Raw genomic sequence first — 25,092 nt, forward strand, 5'->3', positions numbered from 1 at the left:
CAAGTATGAATGAATGCATGGGAAAGATGTTTTTCTGCAACGGATTATATCAGATTATAAGAGCAAGGCGCGTCTTGCATCGAAAGGTCTTTCTTTCAATCTTGTTGCGTTTGAAGGGTTTTGGTACGATTAGGCAACTTTTCAAGAAGGCTGACAAAATATTTCTTAGGCAGCAGAACAGTCTTAAGTGGGTCATAATAGCCCACTTTCCCCTAACTAAAAACGGTTGCAAGTGAAACTGCTTTCTTCGATTTTGATGCTTTAAAACTAAGGCTCGTCATATTTCCTAACTCTAACATTTGCTATTGCACACGTATTTATCCATATGATCCTCTTCAGAGCATCACCGATTTTATTGAGAGCGCTGCGGTATAGTGATGTGACTTATTTCAAAGTAGTTGTTTCAAATTGAGATTCGAAAATGTGATGCAATCTGATTTGGGGGGTCTGTGGAAAGTTATGACGCAGTAGCATCATCCGATCCTTCCATCCCAAACAGGATTGCACAAACGCGTTGCTTTGTGCTTTGCGGCGGTGACACAGGGATGCTTTGCTTATTGTAGGCTACTGCGTATCTGTAGAATACATACTGTAATGTCTTAAATTTAACGTATGTGTTCTTTTTTACATTATCTATGTATTTTCCCCTAGAAGCCCACTTTTTGTATATATTTTTTTCTCTCTGTGCACTGCAGGTTGTCACTGTCCAGAATGTGAGGAGCCTGAGAAAATCAACGACTGTTGGACTGTCCTACTTTGCCTCAACCCCCACAGACGAGAGGTTGACTGAAGAGACCAACACTGGGCCTCAGTTAGGTTTCGAGCTGTCTAGCTTGTTTTTGCTGCTTGAAGGAGCATGTTGCCAACGCTGTCCCTCTGCTCCATCATTTGGTTAAACCGGGGTATCAAGCTGAGGAAAGTGCTCCTCTGCGCCAACACCGGCCAGCTCTAAGACAGGAGCACCCTACCTACCTTGCTGTATAGACTCGGCCATTTCAGCAATGCTTCTAAGCTTCAGTTGATAGTTCTTTGGCCCTAAACGACCACTACTCCAAGCAAAATCATCATCATCATCATCATCATTTCCTGGTTGCCGTAGCATTGTGCCGATTTTCGCATCCTCTCTGCGTCTTCGGCAGCTTTTATCGGTTTCTTAAAATGGCGGTCGATGGTTTCCAGTATCGTGCCCTCTACATCTACACCAAGGACTTGGAGGAGGACATTGACCTGCAGCCCGGGGATATTCTGACTGTCAGCAAGGCCTCCCTGGGCTTCAAGGAGTGCCATGAAGAGCGTCCTGAGCTCCTGGGCTGGCTGCTGGGCTTCAACGAACGCACTAAGCAGAGGGGGGACTTCCCGGGGACATATGTCCAGTTTGTGGGCCCTGTGAGGATGGCACCGCCGCCCAGTCAGCCTCGCTCCCAAAGACCCCTCCCAGCAGTCCCGGGGCCTGAGCCACAACAAGGTAAAGCCCGAAGTCAACATATTTTACTGGATTTTTCATATTCTGTTTTATTGATTCATTGTTTCTTCAGAGATATGTGACCAGCATTTTAGTTTGTATTGATATTTTCTGTCCTAAAAAATATTTTTGAGATGTTGATTGACACTCCGATGAGGTTGCCCTTCCACGTCATGGAGAGTTATGCATTCCTCTCGAAGTTGTTTCAAAAAACACTGCTGGAGATTGTAAGGGAACATAAATCATTGAATGCAAAGCCCATATTTGTTAGAAAATGTTAATATTTGTTACTAATGATATTTGTCTGGAAGGAAGTGTTGGTTTGCCCTGCTCATAGCTTATTGTTTTGGGAGTTGTCGAAAGCTTTCACATTTTACTCTGACCGCACACTGACCCTTCTAATCTACCCTAAAGAGCTGTCATAGGCCTTTCCCTCATTCCAAACACAACTAACAAATTCTCATTTGAACCTAATCCAGTTACTGACCTGACTCTCTTGGTCAAGTTTTCTTCAGACTGTCTTGTATATTTTGCCTTGACCCTCCATTCAACTCTCCTGCGAAGGACAGGGTTGAGTTGCAGTCAACCGTGTTGTGACCCAGAGCCCATTACTGACTTTATTTGGATAGTATGATGTCGATGTTTAATAATGGTCAACATTTTTCAACTAACTATATCCACCAACCCTAACTCTATGGTGCTACGCAAACTTTTTATATACCCATTACACTGATTTGACTAAACTCCCTATACACATATGAGAGGTTAAGTAATTTAGGAATTCAGTTTGCATTTCTAACGGGCTGCTCCTGAGTAGAGGAATGTTCCAGTTTAATTTATTATGAATAAGCCAAATTGTCAGGGAACATAATATCACATTGTTTCACCAAGCGAAAAACTCTCCGGCCATTTAATCTCTGAACTACTATATTACTGCGTAAATATATGGATGATTTAATATAAATTCATGAAGTATTTTTACTGAGGTGCTGGCCAACTCAAATATACCCTTGGCTTTGGCCCTTCCTCGGCAAGGCCAACTTATGCATTTACTAGTTCTTCTCCACTCCTAGTTTTCTCTCTCACTCCCTCGCATTCATTCTTTATTAGGAATGCCAGCGGTTCATTGAGCCAAAATGAATAAGAAAAATGATATCTGGCCAATTATGTGATTTGTGTCTGGATGAAAATACACATTCCTTCTCTGTCAAAAGTAATATTCCCCAAAGCTCCCTTCTGCCCTTTAGTGAAAGATGCGCTTAGCACCATCTCCCAACACATAATGAACTTTGAATTGCCTGTAGTTTTGGCGATTAGGTTTTCATCACTTAGGCTGTACTCATTGTAATTCATGTTCACTCATTTGGTAAGCATGCCAGTGCAGGCCTATTTAGCCCGAGTACAGGCCTGTTGCAAACTCATCTGTCTTGCATGACATTTTAACTGGAATTCTGCAGGTGTTTTATTATGCTACCTGGAAAGGAACATGATGAATGTTTTACCTGGAAAGAAGCAATGGTAGAGCTTGAGGATAAGCTGGAGTGAATGTTAGTGAGGGGTCGGGGGGGGTATAATTTTGGACGATATTATATTGATACTTTGACTCCAAGTATCGATTTGTTATATGTACAGTACCAGTCAAATGTTTGGATACCTACTCGTTCAAGGTTTTTTCTTTATTTTGTCTATGTTCTACATTGTAGAAAAATAGTGAAGGCATCACAACTATGAAATAACACACAAGGAATCATTTAGTAACCAAAAAAAGTGTTAAACAAATCAAAATATATATTTATATTTGAGATTGTTCAAAGTAGCTACCCTTTGCCTTGATGACAGCTTTGCACACTTGGCATTCTCTCATCCAGCTTCATCTGGAATGCTTTCCCAACTGTCTTGAAGGATTTCCCACATATGCTGAGCACTTGTTGGCTGCTTTTCCTTCACTCTGCGGTCCAACTCATCCCAAACCATCTCAATTGGGTTGAGGTCAGGTGTTTGTGGAGGCCTAGTCATCTGATGCAGCACTCCATCACTCTCCTTCTTGGTCAAATAGCCCTTACACAGCCTGGAGGTGTGTTGGGTCATTGTCCTGTAGAAAAACAAATTATTGTCCCACTAAGCTCAAACCAGATGGGGTGGCGTACCACAGCATTCTGCTTGTTAAGTGTGCCTTGAATTGTAAATACATCACAGTGTCACCAGCAAAGCTCCATCACACCACCTCCATGCTTCATGGTGGGCACCATACATGCGGAGATTATCCATTCACCTACTCTGTCACAAAGACATGGCGTTGTAGCCAAAAATCTCAAATATGGACTCATCAGACCAAAGGACAGATTTCCACCGGTCTAATGTCCGTTGCTCGTGTTTCTTGGCCCAAGCAAGTTTCTTTTTCTTATTGGTGTCCTTTAGTAGTGGTATCTTTGCAGCAATTTGACCACAAAGGCCTGATTCACGCAGTCTCCTCTGAACAGTTGATGTTGAGATGTGTCTGTTACTTGGGCTGCAATTTCTGAGGCTGGTAAATCTAATGAACATCCTCTGCAGCAGAGGTATCTCTGGGTCTTCCTCTCCTGTGGCGGTCCTAATGAGAGCCAGTTTCATCAGAGTGCTTGATGGTTTTTGCGACTGCACTTGAAACCTTCAAAGATCTTGAAATGTGCCTATGCCCACCCATGGCTATGCCAGTCATGTGAAATTCATAGATTAAGGCTTAATTTCTTTATTTCAATTGACTGATTTCCTTATATGAACTGTAACTCAGTAAAATTGAGTTTTATATTTTTGTTCAGTACATACATACATGCATAACAATAGTAATCAAATGTATTTATATAGCCCTTCGTACATCAGCTGATATCTCAAAGTGCTGTACAGAAACCCAGCCTAAAACCCCAAACAGCAAGCAATGCAGGTGTAGAAGCACGGTGGCTAGGAAAAACTCCCTAGAAAGGAAAACCTAGGAAGAAACCTAGAGGAACCAGGCTATGTGGGGTGGCCAGTCCTCTTCTAGCTGTGCCGGGTGGAGATTATAACAGAACATGGCCAAGATGAAATGCTTTGAGAGACTAGTCAAGGACCATATCACCTCCACCCTACCTGACACCCTAGACCCACTCCAATTTTGCTTACCGCCCAAATAGGTCCACAGACGATGCAATCTCAACCACACTGCACACTGCCCTAACCCATCTGGACAAGAGGAATACCTATGTGAGATTGCTGTTCATCGACTACAGCTCGGCATTTAACACCATAGTACCCTCCAAGCTCGTCATCAAGCTCGAGACCCTGGGTCTCGACCCCGCCCTGTGCAACTGGGTACTGGACTTCCTGACGGGCCGCCCCCAGGTGGTGAGGGTAGGCAACAACATCTCCACCCCGCTGATCCCCAACACTGGGGCCCCACAAGGGTGCGTTCTGAGCCCTCTCCTGTACTCCCTGTTCACCCACGACTTCATGATTGTGTCCCACTTGTTGTTGATTCTTCACAAAAAAATACAGTTTTATATCTTTATGTTTGAAGCCTGAAATGTGGCAAAAGGTCGCAAAGTTCAAGGGGGCTGAAAACTTTCGCAAGGCACTGTATCACTAGCCACTTTAACTATGCCACTTTGTTTACATACTCATCTCATATGTATATACTGTACTCGATACCATCTACTGCATCTTGCCTATGCCGCTCTGTACCATCACTCATTCATATATCTTTATGTACATATTCTTTTTCCACTTACACTTGTGTGTATAAGACAGTAATTTTGGAATTGTTAGTTAGATTACTTGTTGGTTATTACTGCATTGTCGGAACTAGAAGCACAAGCATTTCGCTACACTCGCATTAACATCTGCTAACCATGTGTATGTGACAAATAAAATTTGATTTGAATTGATGTTCAAATGTTCATAAATGACCAGCATGGTCGAATAATAATAATAAGGCAGAACAGTTGAAACTGGAGCAGCAGCACGGCCAGGTGGACTGGGGACAGCAAGGAGTCATGTCAGGTAGTCCTGGGGCATGGTCCTAGGGCTCAGGTCCTCAGAGAGAAAAAGAAAGAGAATTAGAGAACGCACACTTAGATTCACACAGGACACCGATACTTTTTTTCTTCGAAGTTAGGGGTCAAAATTGTCACTTTCTCAAACGCTTTATGAGATTGGAGAACACATATTTAAGAAGGATCAATTCAAACCACCGGTTTTAAATGAGTTTCAAGTCCGGAGACTGCGATCGCTGTATCAAAATGTTAGATTTGTGGTCAATTGAACCATTTCTTTGTGGTTTTTGATGTGTCCATTGTCTTGCTGAAAGATCAGCCAGGTTTCAGCCTCCTGGCAGAGGCAACCAAGTTTTCTGGCCAAAATGTCCTGGTACTTGGTAAAGTACGCTTAACGGCATTGTCACCTGGATTGAAACTGGTGCTATGGTCAGATGACATGAAATTAGAGCTCTAATTCCACGTATCCCATTGGTGTGGGGAAAAAACAGGCTTTATGATGAAAAAGTACCTCATACTTACTGGTGGTGGATCTTCTGTTATGGGGCTATTTTGATTCCACTGGGTCCCCCGGGGCCTTGTTAAAGCCAGCGGCATCATGAACTTCACCAAGTACCTGGACATTTTAGCCAGAAACCTGGTTGCTTCTGCCAGGAGTATGAAACTTGGCTGCACATATTGAAAACGGGTGGGAATAATGCACAAATATTTTTTTATTTTGTGTTACTCGTTTAAACTAAATATAAACTCAGCCAAAAAAGAAACGTCTTCTCACTGTCAACAGCGTTTCTTTTCATCAAACTTGTGTAAATATTTGTATGAACATAAGAATCAACAAATGAGACAAACTGAACAAGTTCCGCAGACATGTGACTAACAGAAATTGAATAATGTGTCCCTGAACAAAGGGGGGGGGAGTCAATCAAAAGTAACAGTCAGTATCTGGTGTGGCCACCAGCTGCATTAAGTACTGCAGTGCATCTCCTCCTCATGGACTACACCAGATTTGCCAGTTCTTGCTGTGAGATGTTACCCCACTCTTCCACCGAGGCACCTGCAAGTTCCCAGATATTTCTGGGGGGAATGGCCCTAGCCCTCCCTCTCCAATCCAACAGGTCCTAGACGTGCTCAATGGGATTGAGATCTGGGCTCTTCGCTGGCCATGGCAGAACACTGACATTCCTGTCTTCCAGGAAATCACGCACAGAACGAGCAGTATGGCTGGTGGCATTGTAATGCTGGAGAGTCATGTCAGGATGAGCCTGCAGGAAGGGTACCACATGAGGGGGGAGGATGTCTTCCCTGTAACGCACAGCGTTGAGATTGCCTGCAATGACAACAAGCTCAGTCCGATGATGCTGTGACACACCGCCCCAGACCATGACGGACCCTCCACCGCCAAGTCGATCCCGCTCCAGAGTGCAGGCCTTAGTGTAATGCTCATTCCTTCAAGGATAAACGCAAATCCGACCTTCACCCCAGGTGAGACAACTGCAACTCGTCAATGAAGAGCACTTTTTGCCAGTCCTGTCTGGTCCAGCGACGGTGGGTTTGTGCCCATAGTCGACGTTGTTGCCGGTGATGTCTGGTAAGGACCTGCCTTACAACAGGCCTACAAGCCCTCAGTCCAGCCTCTCTCAGCCTATTGCGGACAGTCTGAGCACTGATGGAGGGATTGTGCGTTCCTGGTGTTACTCGAGCAGTTGTTGCCATCCTGTACCTGTCCCGCAGTTGTGATGTTCGGATGTACCAATCCTCTCAACCACACTGCACACTGCCCTAACCCACCTGGACAAGAGGAATACCTATGTGAGAATGCTGTTCATCGACTACAGCTCGGCATTCAACACCATAGTACCCTCCAAGCTCGAGACCCTGGGTCTCGACCCCGCCCTGTGCAACTGGGTACTGGACTTCCTGACGGGCCGCCCCCAGGTGGTGAGGGTAGGCAACAACATCTCCCCCCCGCTGATCCTCAACACGGGGGCCCCACAAGGGTGCGTTCTGAGCCCTCTCCTGTACTCCCTGTTCACCCACGACTGCGTGGCTACGCACGCCTCCAACTCAATCATCAAGTTTGCGGACGACACAACAGTGGTAGGCTTGATTACCAACAACGACGAGACGGCCTACAGAGAGGAGGTGAGGGCCCTCGGAGTGTGGTGTCAGGAAAATAACCTCACACTCAACGTCAACAAAACTAAGGAGATGATTGTGGGCTTCAGGAAACAGCAGAGGGAACACCCCCCTATCCACATCGATGGAACAGTAGTGGAGAGGGTAGCAAGTTTTAAGTTCCTCGGCATACACATCACAGACAAACTGAATTGGTCCACTCACACTGACAGTGTCGTGAAGAAGGCGCAGCAGCGCCTCTTCAACCTCAGGAGGCTGAAGAAATTCGGCTTGTCACCAAAAGCACTCACAAACTTCTACAGATGCACAATCGAGAGCATCCTGGCGGGCTGTATCACCGCCTGGTACGGCAACTGCTCCGCCCTCAACCGTAAGGCTCTCCAGAGGGTAGTGAGGTCTGCACAACGCATCACCGGGGGCAAACTACCTGCCCTCCAGGACACCTACGCCACCCGATGTTACAGGAAGGCCATAAAGATCATCAAGGACATCAACCACCCGAACCGCTGCCTGTTCACCCCGCTATCATCCAGAAGGCGAGGTCAGTACAGGTGCATCAAAGCTGGGACCGAGAGACTGAAAAACAGCTTCTATCTCAAGGCCATCAGACTGTTAAACAGCCACCACTAACATTGAGTGGCTGCTGCCAACACACTGTCATTGACACTGACCCAACTCCAGCCACTTTAATAATGGGAATTGATGGGAAATTATGTAAATATATCACTAGCCACTTTAAACAATGCTACCTTATATAATGTTACTTACATGGACTTTCAACTCCCTCCAAAGATTTTCTATGGGGTTAAGATCTGGAGCCTGGCTTAGGCCACTCTAGGACCTTGAAATGCTTCTTACGAAGCCACTCCTTCGTTGCCCGGGCGGTGTGTTTGGGATCATTGTCATGCTGAAAGACCCAGCCACGTTTCATCTTCAATGCCCTTGATGATGGAAGGAGGTTTTCACTCAAAATCTCACGATACATGGCCCCATTCATTCTTTTCTTTACACGGATCAGTCGTCCTGGTCCCTTTGCAGAAAAATAGCCCCAAAGCATGATGTTTCCACCCCCATGCTTCACAGTAGGTATGGTGTTCTTTGGATGCAACTCAGCATTCGTTGTCCTCCAAACACGACGAGTTGAGTTTTTACCAAAAAGTTATATTTTTGTTTCATCTGACCATATGACATTCTCCCAATCTTCTGGATCATCCAAATGCTCTCTAGCAAACTTCAGACGGGCCTGGACATGTACTGGCTTAAGCAGGGGGACACGTCTGGCACTGCAGGATTCAAGTCCCTGGCGGTGTAGTGTGTTACTGATGGTAGGCTTTGTTACTTTGGTCCCAGCTCTCTGCAGGTCATTCACTAGGTCCCCCCCGTGTGGTTCTTGTGATCATTTTGACCCCACGGGGTGAGATCTTGCGTGGAGCCCCAGATCGAGGGAGATTATCAGTGGTCTTGTATGTCTTCCATTTCCTATTAATTGCTCCCACAGTTGATTTCTTCAAACCAAGCTGCTTACCTATTGCAGATTCAGTCTTTCCAGCCTGGCTTTCCAGCAGGTCTCCAATTTTTAGTACCTATGATGAAAATTACAGGCCTCATCTTTTTAAGTGGGAGAACTTGCACAATTGGTGGCTGACTAAATACTTTTTTGCCACACTGTAGCTTAGTGTTTGTATTTTATACTGTTTTTTTTGTTGCTCATCTTTATCAAGGGAGTCAATCATTTTGGATACTTTTTTGTTGTTATTGCTAGGTGGCGTTTAGCTAGGGCTAGTCAGCCGTTCTTGTGCCATAAATCCGGTATTTTTTTCATCCTTAAGCTTATTCTTTATATTTTTCTAAATGCTGAGCTAACATGTTTTCAGCACTGTTATTTCCATGACTGATCAAAACTATTTTTTTCGTGCGCTCCAGCAGACCTGCAATACCAAGCAAAAAGGCAGTAACTTCTCATTTGGTTGAGAAAGAGTTAGTCATTTTTGTTACATTAAATACATGCTTAATCATGTGGACAAGTATCCTGCCTCTATTGTGTTTTGAAGAAAATGGGGGTCATGTTAGAAGTAACTGCATAAAAGTTACTGTGAAACCAGGGTAAATAAAACCCATTTTTCTCAGTTCCACGCTATGAGCAGTTACTGCCTTTTTTGCTTGGCAGGGCAGCATAGTGAGCCATATGTTTGGAACATCAAATTGCAATAAAATCGCAGTATCAAATCACATTGAATATAGAATCGTGGGAATCGCAATACATAAGTATCCCGACAATATCGCACTGTGAGATCCCTGGCACTTCCCAATCCTTGTAAACGTATAGGCCTAGGCCAGACTGGGTTGTCGGGAGAGGTCCTCCTCAGAGTTCATGATCGGTGAGAGAAACCAGTTGGGCCGCAGAGATTTCTCTGATTTGGGTAGAGCTGGGGAAACATGCCAACAGAGACAGTGGAGCCAGAAGAGCGGGAGTATGGCTTGGCAGAGCACCAACAATGCATTGTAGATTAGGAATGGGTAGGTTCACATTTTTACAGATATAATCTTTATCTTCCTCAAGAAATGGAGGCCCTAGTTGTTGTGTGAATAGATTGACCGAGTGTATTCTCGTTGTGTACACTTTTTTTTCTTCTTCTCATGTGTACAGGGCCTTGAGAAAGTATTCATACCCCTTGACTTCCCACATGTTTACAAATTTAATTAAAAGTGAAAAGCTGAAATGTCTTGTGTCTAAGTATTAAACACTTTTCTTATGGCAAGCCTAAATAAAATGTGCTTAAAACAAGTCATAGGTTACATGGACTCACTGTGTGCAATAGTGTTTAAAATCATTTTTAAATGACTACCCTGTGTGTGTGTGTGTGTGTGTGTGTGTGTGTGTGTGTGTGTGTGTGTGTGTGTGTGTGTGTGTGTGTGTGTGTGTGTGTGTGTGTGTGTGTGTGTGCGCGCACACACACTACTGCTCAAAAGTTTGGGGTCACCTAGAAATGTCCTTGTTTTGGAATGAAAAGCAACAAAAAAAGTCAAAGAAAAAATAACATCAAATTGATCAGAAATACAGTGTACAATGTAGACATTGTTAATGTTATAATTGACTATTGTGGCTGGTAACGGCAGATTTTTAATGGAATATCTAGATAGGCGTACAGAGGCCCATTTTCAGCAACCATCACTCCTGTGTTCCAATGGCACGTTGTGTTAGCGAATCCAAGTTTATCATACTTTTGCAAGTTTTAACCCCACAGTCTGTGTTGGCAGTTTTGTTGAACAGGTGTTTCAATGCCATGACCGAGTGTATTACGTCTGCTGCAGACGCAGTTGATGAGCTTATTTCTCCAGTCGGTTGTTCGAATGGAGCTAGGAGTGTGTTCATGTTTCAAACATGTTCTCAAATGCCATTGAAATGGCAGCAGCGGTATGAGAAGCAGCACATTCTTGAGCATGCAGTACTGCTTTCCTCAGTACAGAATCCTCGTCGAGCCACTGTGCTGTCAGACTCGGCATGCTTATGACATCGCTGATCCAAATGTCAGTCGTGACGCTAACAGCAGTGACGCCCATAGCAAGTAGCTTATGGATGTGCGTTTCAACAATACTGTGTAACTCTGGTAGGGCAACAACTGACAAATAGCGCCTACTTGGTAGTGTGTAACAGGGGTTCCAGGTGCTCGACCAGTCGGCGAAAGCCAACATCATCCACGACAGAGAAATGTTTATTGTCAAGGGCAATGCAATTATCTTGGTGTTAATGTTCGCCTTTTGAGTTGTCTCGCTGAAATTTACATTTACATTTAAGTCATTTAGCAGACGCTCTTATCCAGAGCGACTTACAAATTGGAAATGTTCTTACTCTTTCAAAGGACTACTTGACTTGAACTTGTTTAGTTGTTGGAAGTGTGCACTTAGTTTTCTGCTTTTTGTTCTAAGTAGTCGCTGAACGTCTGGGGGTGATGCACTTTCAAATGAGTAATTGGGTTTGTGGTATTGAAAGGTTTCACTTTCTCCCCTCGGGAAATAATGGCAGCACAAACGTTACATATGGCCTTTCTGTTATCTTCCTTTTGAAACTTCAAAATAGATTCACACAGCAGACATTGTGGGCGCTGTATTTTTTGTTGTTGTGGTATTACTTCATCTACCTACATTATACAGGTATGCTCATCGGTTTTGCACATCGGTCGTTAAACTATACATAGAGCCAATGCCAATGTTAGCATTTTTAGCTAATATCGGCTGATTCTGATATTGTGCATCCCTAATTCAGACCCTTTACTCAGTACTTTGTGGAAGAAACTTTGGCAGCGATTACAGCCACTAGTCTTCCTGGGTACGATGCTTCAAGCGTGGCGCACCTGTATTTGGGTAGTTTCTTCCATTATTTTCTGCAGACCATCTCAAGCTCTGTCAGGTTGGATGGGGAGCATCGCTGCACAGCTATTTTCAAGTCTCTCCAGAGATGTTCAAGTCCGGGCTCTGGCTTGGCCACTCAATGAGATTCAGAGACTTGTCCCAAAGTCAATCCTGCATGGTCTTGGCTATGTGCTTATGGTTGTTGTCCTGTTGGAAGGTGAACATTTGCCCCAGTCTGAGGTCCTGCACGCTCTGGAGCAGGTTTGAATTAAGGATCTCTCAATACTTTGCTCCATTCATCTTTCCCTCGATCCTTACTAGTCTCCCGGTCCCTGCAGCTGAAAAACATCCCCACAGCATGATGCTGCCACCATGCTTCTTCGTAAGGATGGTGCCAGGTTTCCTCCAGACATGACGCTTGGCATTCAGACCAAAGAGTTAAATCTTGGTTTCATCAGACCAGAGAATCTTGTTTAGAGTCCTTTAGGTGCCCCTTGGCACCCTTTGGCAAACTCCAAAAGGACTGTCATGTGCATTTTACTGAGTGGCTTCCATCTGGCCACTCTACCATAAAGGCCTGATTGGTGGAGTGCTGCAGAGACAGTTGTCTTTCTGGAAGGTTCGCCCATCTCCACAGAGGTACTCTGGAGCTCTCGGAGTGACCGTCGGATACTTGGTCACTTCCCTGACCAAGGCCCTTTTCCCCTGATTTCTCAGTTTGGCTGGGCATTTCTAGGAAGAGTCTTGGTGGTCCCAAACTTCTTCCATTTAAGAATGATGGAGGCCACTCTGTTCTTGGGGACCTTGAATGCTGTAGAATTATTTTGGTACCCTTCCCCAGATCTGTACCTCGACACAATTCTGTCTCAGAGCAATACTGACAATTCCTTTGACCTCATGGCTTGGTTTTTGCTCTGACATGCACTGTCAACTGTGGGACCTTCTATAGACAGGTGTTATTTTCCAAATCATGTCCAATCAATTGAATTTACCAGGTGGACTCCAATCAAGTTGTAGAAACATCTCAAGGATGTTCAATGGAAACAGGATGCACCTGAGCTCATTTTTGGTTCTCATAGCAAATGGTCTGAATTCTTATGTAAATAAGGTATTTCTAAAAACCTGTTTTTGCGTTGTCATTATGAGGTATTGTGTGTAGATTGATGTGGAAATGTTTTATTAATCCATTTTAGAATAAGGCTGTAATGTAACACAATTTGGAAAAAGAGAAGGGGTCTGAATACTTTCCGAATGCACTGTAAACTCTGAGACAAATTCACCTTTTAGCAGGACTATAACCTAAAACACATGCCTATACATGGAGTTGCTTATCAAGATAAATAATGCCTAGTTACAGTTTTGACTTATATAATCTTGAAAATCTATAGCAAGACTTAAATGGCTGTCTAGAAATGATCAACAACCAATTTGACAGATTTTGAAGAATTGTAAAAATAATAATGTGTAAATGTTGTACAATCCAGGTGTGGAAAGCTCTTATTGATTTACCCAGAAACCACCACAGCCAAAGGTGATTCTAACATGTATTGCCTCAGTGGTGTGAATACTTATATAAATAGATATTTCTGTATTTAATTTTCAATACATTTGCAAACATTTCCAAAAAAAACGTATTTTCACTTTCTGATTATGGGGTATTTTGTGTAGATGGGTGAGAATCAATTTTGAATTCAGGCTGTAACACAAAAACATGTGGATTAAGTCAAGGGGTACGTATACGTTTTTGAAGGCACTGCACCTTCTTTTCTTTTAGATAAGAGATTCAGCATTTAGTTGCATTGTTAAAAAAAACAGAACATTTTTTTTATCTGATGGGCTTATTTTGTATGAGCTGAATTCTTCATGCATTTCAAGATGACTTGGTTTTGTATTCGTATTCTAGAATGCACAGTCTAGGCATATGTTACGAGTACACTCTAGTTTCTTCCCCACCTTTCACAGGGAAATGTAACTTTGAATAAAATAGCCAATTGAAAGAATCCCTTGACTCAATGCTTTTCAAATTCGCTCAACTTTGGTCCTGACTGTTTTAAGAAACAAGTATGCCTAGGCCTTTTCTTTGCAGATAGTTTTTACAGATACGTCCATTCACATAAATGTGTGTTATTTGCCAGAGAAACACAGGCACTTTGGGAATTACATCAGATTTGAAATCAAAATCAGACTGAAGGCCCCACTGTTGTCCTTTTTTTGACATTTTTTTAAATGAATCGTTTCTCGTGTTGCAAAAATAATTCTGCGAACGAGGAGGGTTTTTCTCCTCCTTCCTCTCCCTGGCCTCACTTTTTTTACTGCCTGCTGAAGTGAACCATGGCTTGGCATTTTTGCAAACTCCTCCTCCTCATCTCCCTGGTTCACATACACGTCTGATACTGTCTCCAGGCAGCTATAAACTATCCACCCGCCCCAGTTCTCAGAAAGGAGAGGCCTCTTCTCTACTCTTCTCCATTCTCCTTACCAGGAACCCGCTTTCAAATAACCCAACGAAGGGAAGGGAAGGGAAGGGGATGCTATGCCAATCCAGTCCTAGGCAGCAGATGTAGGGACCAGCTGGAACTGTGCTCACTTTTATTTGCAGGCTTTATATTGCTTTGTGAATATACACTGAACAAAATATAAACGCAACGTTAAGTGTTGGTCACATGTTTCATGAGCTGAAAGAAAAGATCCCGAAATGTTCCTTACACACAAAAAGCTTATTTCTCTCAAATGTTTTGCACAAATTTGTTTACATTCCTGTTAGTCAGCGTTTTCTCTTTTGCCAAGATAATCCATCCACCTGATAGATGTGGCATATCAAGAAGTTGACTAACAGTATGATCATTACACAGGTGCACCTTGTCCTGGAGACTAAAAGGCCACTCAAAACTGTTAGTTTTTTTTTAAATATTTTTTTTATACATTTGAGGGAGCGTGCAACTGGCATGCTGATTGCAGGAATGTCCACCAGAGCTGTTGCCAGGGAATTGACTGTTCATTTCTCTACCATAAGCCTCCTCCAACGTCGTTTTAGAGAATTTGTCAGTACGTCCAACTGGCCTCACAACCACCTGGATTGTGCAACATTTGCCCAGTATTATTTTCAAAATTATTCAAGCTCTGTCAATTTGGTTGTTGCTAGACAACCATTTTCAGGTCTTGACATATATAGTTTTTACTTAAATCCGCTTGAAAGTTCTGTCACTCAGGAACATTCACTGTCTTCTTGGTAAGCAACTCCAGTGTATATTTGGCCTTGTTTTAGGTTATGGTCCTGGTGAATTTGTCTCCCAGTGTCCGTTTGAAAGCAGACCTGGACCAGGTTTTCCTCTAGGATTTTTTTCTATGCTTAGCTCTGTTCCATTTATTTTTATCCAAAAAAACTTCCAATCCTTGCAGATGACAAGCATACCCATAACATGATGCAGACACCACTATGCTTGAAAATATCAAGGGTGGTACTCTAACATTTGCCCCAAACATAACGCTTTGTATTCAGGACAGAAAGTTTATTTCTTTGTGTCACGCCCTGGTCCGAAGTATTTTGTGTTTATCTTCATGTATTGGGTCAGGCCAGGGTGTGGCATGGGGTTTTTGTATTGTGGTGTGTTTTGTCTTGGGGTTTTGGTGTTGGTATTGGGATTGTAGCTTAGTGGGGTATCTAGCAAAGTCTATGGCTGTCTGGAGTGGTTCTCAATCAGAGGCAGGTGTTTATCGTTGTCTCTGATTGGGAACCATATTTAGGCAGCCATATTCTTTGAGTTTGTCGTGGGTGATTGTCCTTAGTGTCTTTGTTCCTGTCGCTGTGTTAGTTGACACAAGTATAGGCTGTTTCGGTTTTCGTTACGTTTATTGTTTTGTAGTGTTTGTATTGATTCGTGTTTACGTTTGTTGATTAAACATGGATCGCAATCTACACGCTGCATTTTGGTCCGACTCTCCTTCACCACAAGAGAACCGTTACACTTTGCCACATTTTTTGCGGTATTACTTTAATGCCTTATTGCAAACAGGATGCATTGGAATATTTTTATTTTGTACATTCGGCCTTTTTCACTTTGCCATTTTGGTTAGTATTGTGGAGTAACTACAATGTTGTTGATCCATCCTCAGTTTTCTTCTGTCACAGCCATTAAACTCTGTTTTAAAGTCACCATTATGACATCATTGAGCGGCTTCATTACACACCAGCAACTGAATTATGAAGGATGCCTGTAGTATCTTAGCAGACCAAAGTAAAATTAAAAACCTCATCACACTCAAAGGGATATTCAATGTTTGACTCTTTAAATTTGACCCATATAGGCTTGCCATAACAAAAGGGGTTGAATACTTATTTACTGAAGACATTTCAGCTTTTTCATTTCTAATGCATTTGTAAACATTTCTAAAAAACAATTCCACTTTGACATTGTGTGTCACAATATTCAGGGGCAGAATGAGAGATTTTTACCTTGTCAGTTCGGGGATTCGATCCAGCAACCGTTACTAGTCCAATGCTCTAACCACTAGGCTACCTTCCGCTGGCACTGCATGTTGGTGTTCTAGCTAGGTAATAAAAGTCAAATATTTTATTTAACTAGGCAAGTCTGTTTAAGAACAAATTCTTATTTACAATGACGGCATACCCCGGCCAAACCCGGACGACACTGGGCCAATTGTGCGCCGCCTTATGGAACTCCCTATCACAGCCGGATGTGATTCAGCCTTGATTTGAACCAAGGACTGTAGTGATGCCTCTTGCACCAAGATGCAGTGCCTTAGACCCCTGCGCCACTCGGGAGCCCAATAGGTTGCCGTCACTCCTAGTGTACAGACTAAGTCCTGTCCCGACGACAGTGGCCCAGACAAATAAAGATAATTTGTATAGTAAACTGAAAGACTCAATACTGCTCTGGCCAAGAGAATACATTGCTGTCACAATGACAGCGGTTCATACAAGGCATATTTCATGGCTCCACCTATATAGTGTTCTATCTAGAGCAGGGATGGGGGGCCACAAAAAAAACAGAACTTATGAGGGGCCATGGTGATCAATGGGCCCCACCCTGGTCTGCTAGACTAATTTAGCAATTTAAAAATGTTTAGCTGACATGGGCTTATTGAGTGACTACTGATGCACAACCAAATTTCTGAATTGCACCTTGTGTATTCATTAATCTAACTCTCAACAGTAAGTAGGCCCTGACTTGAGTCCCTAAAAAATAGAGTAATAAAAAATGTATTTTTGTCAAAGGTTTAACCTGACTAATGCCATCTTAAAGCTGGAATCCTTATTGATGAAACGGCCAAGTCCGTTTGGCATATTACAACAACAAAGAAGTTACTGCAAACCAGCACACGCGATTAGAGCACAATATGTACTGAAATTGTTTGATCATGCTGCACGACAGCCGTCATAAGCCCCAGAAAAATGAACGGTGTTGGGGGCGGCCAGTGGTATCGTTTTCCCCTACTTCGTATTCCATCTTTTTAAGAATTTAATCTCCATTTCTCTGCATGAAATATCCTCGGCTGAATGGCTCTAAAGCCCTCATGAGTAAAGAGAGGGACACAGAAAGGGAGGGAGGGAATGAATGTGGGAGAACTAGCCATGTCTTACATAACCAGACTGATGGAGAGGATAGCGCAAGTATTTTTTGCTTCAAATAGCAAGGCCTTATCCAATCTGCGTCGGCCGTGCCACTGCCTGCTTTCCACAAACCACTGTGAGAAGATGGTAAGCAAATGCAACATTTTTACACTTGATAATCTCGTAGTTAAGTGAACATGGCTGAATGTCAATATGATTTTTATTCAGTGTAGAAGTCTAGAAATAGGCGCCAGCCGGAGATGCTCGGCTGGTGAGCCTGTGAACAGACCTTTTAAACTTCTACACAGCCTACCGATTCCAGCGTGAATAAAGCTGTTGGCAGTCTGCGTGCCTGCCAGCACGCAGATGATGAGTTGGTGCTCTCACCAAAATCTCAAAGATAAACAGCTGTGGCCCTGGAGTTTATCAAAAACATTTTTTTATATATTTTTTTATAAATATGCACGAAAACCCAAACAACTCCAAGCGTGAGGGAGAGTTGGAAGAGAGGTAATCATTCTGGAGGAGTATATGGTGATTCCTCACGAAACTAAACCAAAAACATTAAATGTAATCCATAGAAAGTCATTTGGAAGAAACTGTATACAGTGCCTTCAGATGGTATTCACGCCCCTTGACTTTATCCACATTTTGTTGTTACAAAGTGGGATTCAAATGGATTTCATTTTCTGTCAACGGGCTAAACAAAATACCATTTTAATCTCAGTGGAAGAAAAATTATAACAAAAACCCCCACATTTAAACCAAAAAATAAACACAACATGAAAAGTGGTCCTATGTTTCATGAGCTGAAATGGGGGAAAAAAATCCCAGAAATGTTTCATATGCACAAAAAGAGTGTTTCTCTCAAATGTTGTGCACAAACATATTTACATCTCTGTTAGTGAGCATTTCTCCTTTGCCAAGATAATCCATCCACCTGACAGGTGTGGCATATCAAGAAGCTGATTAAACAGAATAATCATTACACAGGTGCACCTTGTTCTGGGAACAATAAAAGGCCAGATGTCTGACAAAACTGCACAACACAATGCCACAGATGTTTTGAGGGTGCATGCAATTGTCATGCTAATTATTTGCAGGAATGTCCACCAGAGCTGTTTCCAGAGAATTGAATGTTCACTTCTCTACCATAAGCTGCCTCCAATGTCGTTTTAGAGAATTTGGCAGTACACCCAACCGGACTCACAACAGTCAATTGAAATTTTCTGCGGATTTTACTTATATGAACTGTAACTCAGTAAAATCTTTGAAATTGTTGCATGTTGCGTTTTATATTTTGTGTGTGTGTGTTAAATTAATGAATACATACAAAGACCTTGGCTGTGTTCGAATACCCATAGTAACATACTGTGTACTACATAATGAGTGTACAGTATGTACTGCATATTATTAGTTAATTTTAGTATACTGTAAACGAACGGTATCTTTTCAGTTGTGCATACTAACGCCATGCCTGTCTACCGGAAGTTGATGCTGTTGCTATGCAACCTCTCGCTAGCTTGTTAGCATAACAAATTAACATAAACTCACTCACTTTTGTACATCGCCTTGGTCCGTACAATTGACCTTATTTTATCGCCCCCAAAAACGTAATACTTCCAGATCAACTGTAATGTTAATACCATTGTAAAGTACAATTTCTCCCCTTTCCAACAAAATCAATGACATGAGCTCCACGCTGCCAGTTTCTGCATAATTCAACAAGGCTATGAGCTCCGTCGGGTCTTTTTAAAAATGACGGGTGGGGAAGCGAAACTAATGCGTGATAGTGAGAAGGACAGATCGTGTGGGAACTTCTTTTTTTCACTCGGATCTATCCAACTTATCACCTTATCGCCTCTAAAATGTAAAAACACTATAAAGAGTTTATATAATGTGTCATTACATACCTATTTGAAGGTTTGTGTTGAATTTGAATCGTGTTTTTAGGGCGGTGATAAAGTGATCTTAGAAGTAAACAGCGGCTTTGAGAGTCATGATACTTGCAGTGATGACGAAAAAAAATGACTAGGTATCCCCCCCTTACCCCCGTCACTGTCCATGTCTTGTTTTTAAACGATGAGAGAAGTGCTACACCTGGTGGAGAGATTGTAAGTTGGAAATAGTTGCTTTATGCGTGCTGTACGTTAAGGCATGACACGTCATGATGTAACGGAGGGTCCGTTTAAAAAAAAAAAAAATTCTCCAATACTATAGAGTCGTTACCATGACGATCAACGCTTGAATAGAAACAGTTCACACCCCCGATTTTGAAGTCAACACAGTCGCTACAGTCCCATTCGTTTTCTTTGCAGCCTCACGCATATTTGTATGGAGTGAGTTTACGTTACTAGCTAGACATTTTACCACTCCAGCTCTCCAGATTGAATTTACAAACACACCCAGAGTCTGCGTCTTCCGAAACACAACCCAGCCAAGCCGCACTGCTTTTTGACACAATGCCCGCTTAACCCAGGAAGCCAGCCGCACCAATGTGTCGGAGGAGACACCGTGCACCTGGCAACAGTGTCAGCGTTGCATTGCACCCGGCCCGCCGCAGGAGTTGCTAGTGTGCGATGGGACAAGAAACTGCCGGCCAAACTCTCCCCTAGCCCAGATGACGCTGAACCAATTGTGCGCCTCCCCATGGGTATCCCGGTCCCAGCTGGCTGCGACAGAGCCTGGACTCGAACAAGGATTTCTTAGTGGCACAGCTAGCACTGTGATGCAGTGCCTTAGACCACTGCGCCACTCGGGAGGCCTGGTCAAATTAATTATGCTTTTTGGCCGAAAGGTTTACTGACACCGGCCATATTCAACAGGTGATGAGTTCGCAAATTTATCAGTTATTCTGCGCTCTGGCACACTCAGACGAGAGTGCTCTGAAATCGGAGTAGATAGCAAAGAGCGAATTTATGTCCATTGAGAACGCACAACGAGTATAGCACTTAGCTAAGAATGACGTGAATAATCAAGTCAAAGGTTTGGTAGTTACCAGTATATTAACTATATGATACCTAAGTTTGATGTATTAGTAGCCAACTAATGTTAGGTAGCTAGCTAACATACCGGTACCTACTGCTCTAATGATATGTGGTTTGTAAGGATAGCATAGCCAACAAATTGTCAGCCAACATAATGTAACTTATTTGAAAAGTCATTAGTTTATTACATTGCTGACCATTTTCTTAACATTTGTCATTAATTAGATAAAGCAATGAATTTGTATCCGCTCTCGTCGGACTTCTGCTGCATATTTTCAACCATTTCCCTCTAATTTTATTATGGGCCCTAACTTTAATTTAGGCGAATGTAGTAAGACATCTGCGAACTTTTGGCATGCGAACTCGATACTATGGCCAATAAGCATACTACGTACCAAATTTACATCACAAATAGTATGGTTAGTGCGGTTAGGATGAGTATTTGAACACAGCTCTGGATTGTACAATGTTTGCCCATTTCATCGTTTCAAAATCCTTCAACTGCGGTCAAGTTGGTTGATGACCATTGCTAGGCAGCCATTTTCAAGTTTTGCCATAGATTTAAGCCAATTTTAAGTCAAAACTGTAACTAGGTCACTCAGGAACATTCAATGTCATCTTGGTAAGCAACTCCAGTGTATATTTGTCTCCCAGTGTCTGTTGGAAAAGCAGACTGAACCAGGTTTCCCTCTAGGATTTTGCTTAGCTCTATGCCATTTATTTTTTTTATCTGAAGGGCCTTGATACACTGGCAAAAAAATAAATAAGTGGGGGGGCAATATTACTGGCAGCGGGATGTTGCCAGCAAAGGGATGAGACACTGGTGCAGTCATCAGTGTTGTCAACTGAAATGGAATCTTGGATGATCTACATTTTAATTTCTGCCAATCGGAGCATAGTCTACAGTAAATTCAGTTGGCAGAGACAGTGAAGATGGATGCTGAAACCCTTTGTGCTCGTTTCAGCTTTCCTTTTGCTAAGGTAAATATTATTACTAGTATTACTTCTACTTACAATTATCTCTACCAATTCATTATCCATGTGACGGATACAATGTTAAAATAAATTTATACATGTTTCCTAGCAAAGACCAGAAAAGGGAATGTTGCTGGAAAAATAGAGGACATGGACCAGGTGGTTGTTGCTACAGTGACAGGGGAGGTGCTACAGCCAGCTGCCAAGAGAACTGGATGAAGAGGACTCTCCCGCCTATAGAAGCTGGTTGAGGATGCCTTCAATTTCCTGTTGAGGATGGTGGAGCCACAGACCAGAGGTAGAGACGCACAAGTCTGCGAGACTATTCCTGCAGGGGAGTGCCTAACAGTAGCCCTGAGATACCTGGCTACTGGGTTTACTTTCTCCGCTTTAGAATAGACCTTCCGTGTGAGTCAACACAGTATTTTAAGTTGTTATTTAGACCTGCAACGCCCTGTGTGAGATCTTCAGGCAGGAATACATGAAAGTGCTGACGACAGTGGAGGAGTGGGAGGCCATTCCAAGGAAGTTTGGGGAAAGCTGGAACTACCCACTGTGTCTTGGTGCCCTCTAAACAGCAAACACATCACCACCTAATGCTGATTCCCATTTATTATAATTACAAAGGGACCCAACTCCATTGTGCCTATGGCACAAGCAGATGCCGATCTGCGGTTCATTTGTATAGATGCAGGGTCGGCGATGGAGGTGTCTGGGCCAGGTGCGGCCTGATCGGCACACTGGCGGAAAATACAGTGCACATGCCACCTCCAAGAAGTCTGTCAGTAAGAGAGGTCCCCGTGTCCTGTGTTGTGGTGGTAGGTGAGGCGTTTGTCCTGAAGCCCTACATCATGCAGCCTTTATCCTTGGACACTGCTGGATGAGGAAAAGGAGATCGGTAACTACCGCCTCTCCAGAGTGAGGAGGTGTGTGGAGAATGTCTTTGGAGTTCTGGCAAACCGGTTTAGGGTCTTCAGGTAGCCCATTCCACTTAATAAGCCGGTCAAAGTTGTGACCATCACCAATGCACCATGTGCGCTGCACAACTTCCCCAGGTCTCTAACCCTTACCCGTCATGTGTGCACATTCCATGGCCTCTGCTGCACGCTCTTCCGGTTTGGCTCGCTTCCTGCTGGGTTGACTTGGAGGGTTGAAGGGGTTGCCAGGGAAAGTTTGGCACCAGGGTTGTTAGTACTCACACTGGTTTCTATAGAGTCCCGTCGAAACATGAGCTGACTGTAATATTTCCATTTGGAATTATACACATCTGCTCCTGATCCAGATCACTTGGCACAGACCATCTTGTGCTTGCAGTTCTTTCAGCTCTTCCACTGCAAACGCAAAGAATGTATTACCATGTGAGCTGTATATCTGTGTTGGTAATAATACAACCAAAACTCTATACATGGGGATTGAAATTAATTTTGTTGTATGATTTGAATTAACTAGATACTTTGCATCAGTATACATAACCCACTTCCTAGATCAGAAAAGTGGGAGCCCACAATTGATATCCCATGACTAATTAGGAACTATCATCACATTCAGTTTACATACCTGAGAAGGGCACCTCTGTGCTCAGCCTGTGCAGGCATTTGAGCCACTTGTCCCTGTTTTTGTAGTCATCATCTCGACTTGTAGTCATCTCGAGGATTCCAGAGATGAGGGTTCCCTGTTGGAAAAAAGTGCAAGGTGTGAGCAATGAAAGAATGGATAACAAACAGGCAAAACTTTGTTCACCTATTTACGTTTTTTAGCTAGCTAGTATAACAAATTGCTGCTGGCGCTGCAAGCCATCAGAGCTGCAGAATTATCTACAGTGTGTAGCTAACTGCACCGGCTAGCTTGATACATAGTCAGCTAGGTAGCCAACTGTGGTTACTGTACAGCAAATAATACAGCTAATTATTAGCTTGCTATGGGCTAATAACATAGGGAAAGGCACCAATTATACGGCGCACTGAAGATTGTTTCAGAACCATGGACAGCGACCATATCCAATGTGGGAGAGTGCATTTGTTATAAAGTACTATTTGATTTATTAGTGTTGCACCACTATTTGTACTTCATATAACGATATTCAATTTCAGTATCGCATGTTTTAGCGTGATGGACTGTGCAATCCCAAGTGACAGGTGTCTTGTGCACCATTTAATTATTATAATTTATTTTGTTTTGAGACAAATCAACTACAGAAACTTTTGTTGACCAAACAGCCTATCAACCAAACAATTGACCAATCAAGGGTGGTCAGACCTAATAAAAACATATATATTGTATATACAATACCAGTCAAAAGTTTGGACACACCTAGGGTTTTTATTTTATTTTTGACTATTTTCTACATTGTAGAATAATAGTGAAGACCTCAAAACTATGAAATAACACACATGGAATCATGTAGTAACCAAAAAAAAGTCGTAAACAAATCCAAATATATTTTAGATTCTTCAAAGTAGCCACCCTTCGTTTGATGAGCAGGTGTCATGTAGTGTATCTTTTTTTAAATAAAAAGGGTAGGGGCGTGGATCAGAACTGGTCAGTATCTCCTTCGCATAGAGTTGATCAGGTTGTTGAATGTGGCCTGCAGAATGTTGTCCCACTCTTCAATGGCGGGAACTGGAACATGCTGTCATACGCGTTGATCCAGAGCATCCTAAACATGCTCAATGGGTGACATGTCTGAGTATGCAGGCCATAGAAGACCTGGGATACATTGTGTACAGGTCCTTGCGACGTGGGGTCATGTAATATCATGCTGACAGAAAGTGATGGCAACGGATGAATGGTACGACAATGGGCCTCAGAATCTCATCACGGTATATCTGTGCATTTAAATTACCATTGATAAAATGCAATTGTGTTCATTGTACATAGCTTATGCCTTCCCATATCATAACCCCACCGCCCCCATGGGGCACTCTGTTACGTCAGCAAACCACTCGCCCACATGACACCATACACGCTATCTGCCTGGTACAGTTGAAATCGGGATTCATCCATGAAGACCACACTTCTCCAGCGTGCCAGTGGCCATCTGCCCACTGAAGTCGGTGACGACGCCGAACTGCAGTCAGGTCAAGGCCCTGGTGAGGATGACGAGCACACCGATGAGGCCGCTTATGGTAGAGAAGTGAACGTTACATTCTCTGGCAACAGCTCTGGTGGACATTCCTGCAGTCCGCATGCCAATTACGTGCTCCCTCAACTTGAGACATCTGCGGTGTTGTGACAAAACTGTACATTTTAGAGTGAGTGGCCATTTTATTTTCCCTAGCACAGTGCACCTGTGTAATGTTCATGCTGTTTAATCAGCTTCTTGATATGCTGCACCTGTCAAGGGATGGATTATCTTGGCAAAGGAGAAATGCTCACAAATTTGAGAGAAATGAGCTTTGAGAGAAATGAGCTTTTTGTGCGCATGGAACATTTCTGGGATCTTTATTTCAGCTAGTTAAACATGGGACAGTTGAAGTGTACCTATGATAAAAAATTACAGACCTCTACATGCTTTGTAAGTAGGAACACCTGCAAAATCGGCAGTGTATCAAATACTTGTTCTCGCCACTGTATATCCACATATACATACATACACAGAATAAT

The 25,092-nt window shown here is 43.0% G+C and overlaps 1 protein-coding gene across 2 annotated transcripts in view; it reads left to right on the plus strand.

Annotated features, from left to right (window-relative positions):
- The window catches only part of LOC115114221 (phosphatidylinositol 3-kinase regulatory subunit gamma-like), a 50,502-nt gene that overhangs the window by 7,196 nt on the left and 18,214 nt on the right, over nucleotides 1–25,092 (plus strand). For both annotated transcript variants that reach the window (XM_029642294.2, XM_029642295.2), the window contains exon 2: nucleotides 696–1,465. In XM_029642294.2, coding sequence (XP_029498154.2) covers nucleotides 1,159–1,465 — 307 coding nt within the window. In that variant the 5' untranslated portion in view covers nucleotides 696–1,158. The remainder of the gene's footprint in view (nucleotides 1–695; nucleotides 1,466–25,092) is intronic.

Source organism: Oncorhynchus nerka, linkage group LG9b (assembly GCF_034236695.1).
Source record: "Oncorhynchus nerka isolate Pitt River linkage group LG9b, Oner_Uvic_2.0, whole genome shotgun sequence".
Classification (NCBI taxonomy): domain Eukaryota; kingdom Metazoa; phylum Chordata; class Actinopteri; order Salmoniformes; family Salmonidae; genus Oncorhynchus; species Oncorhynchus nerka.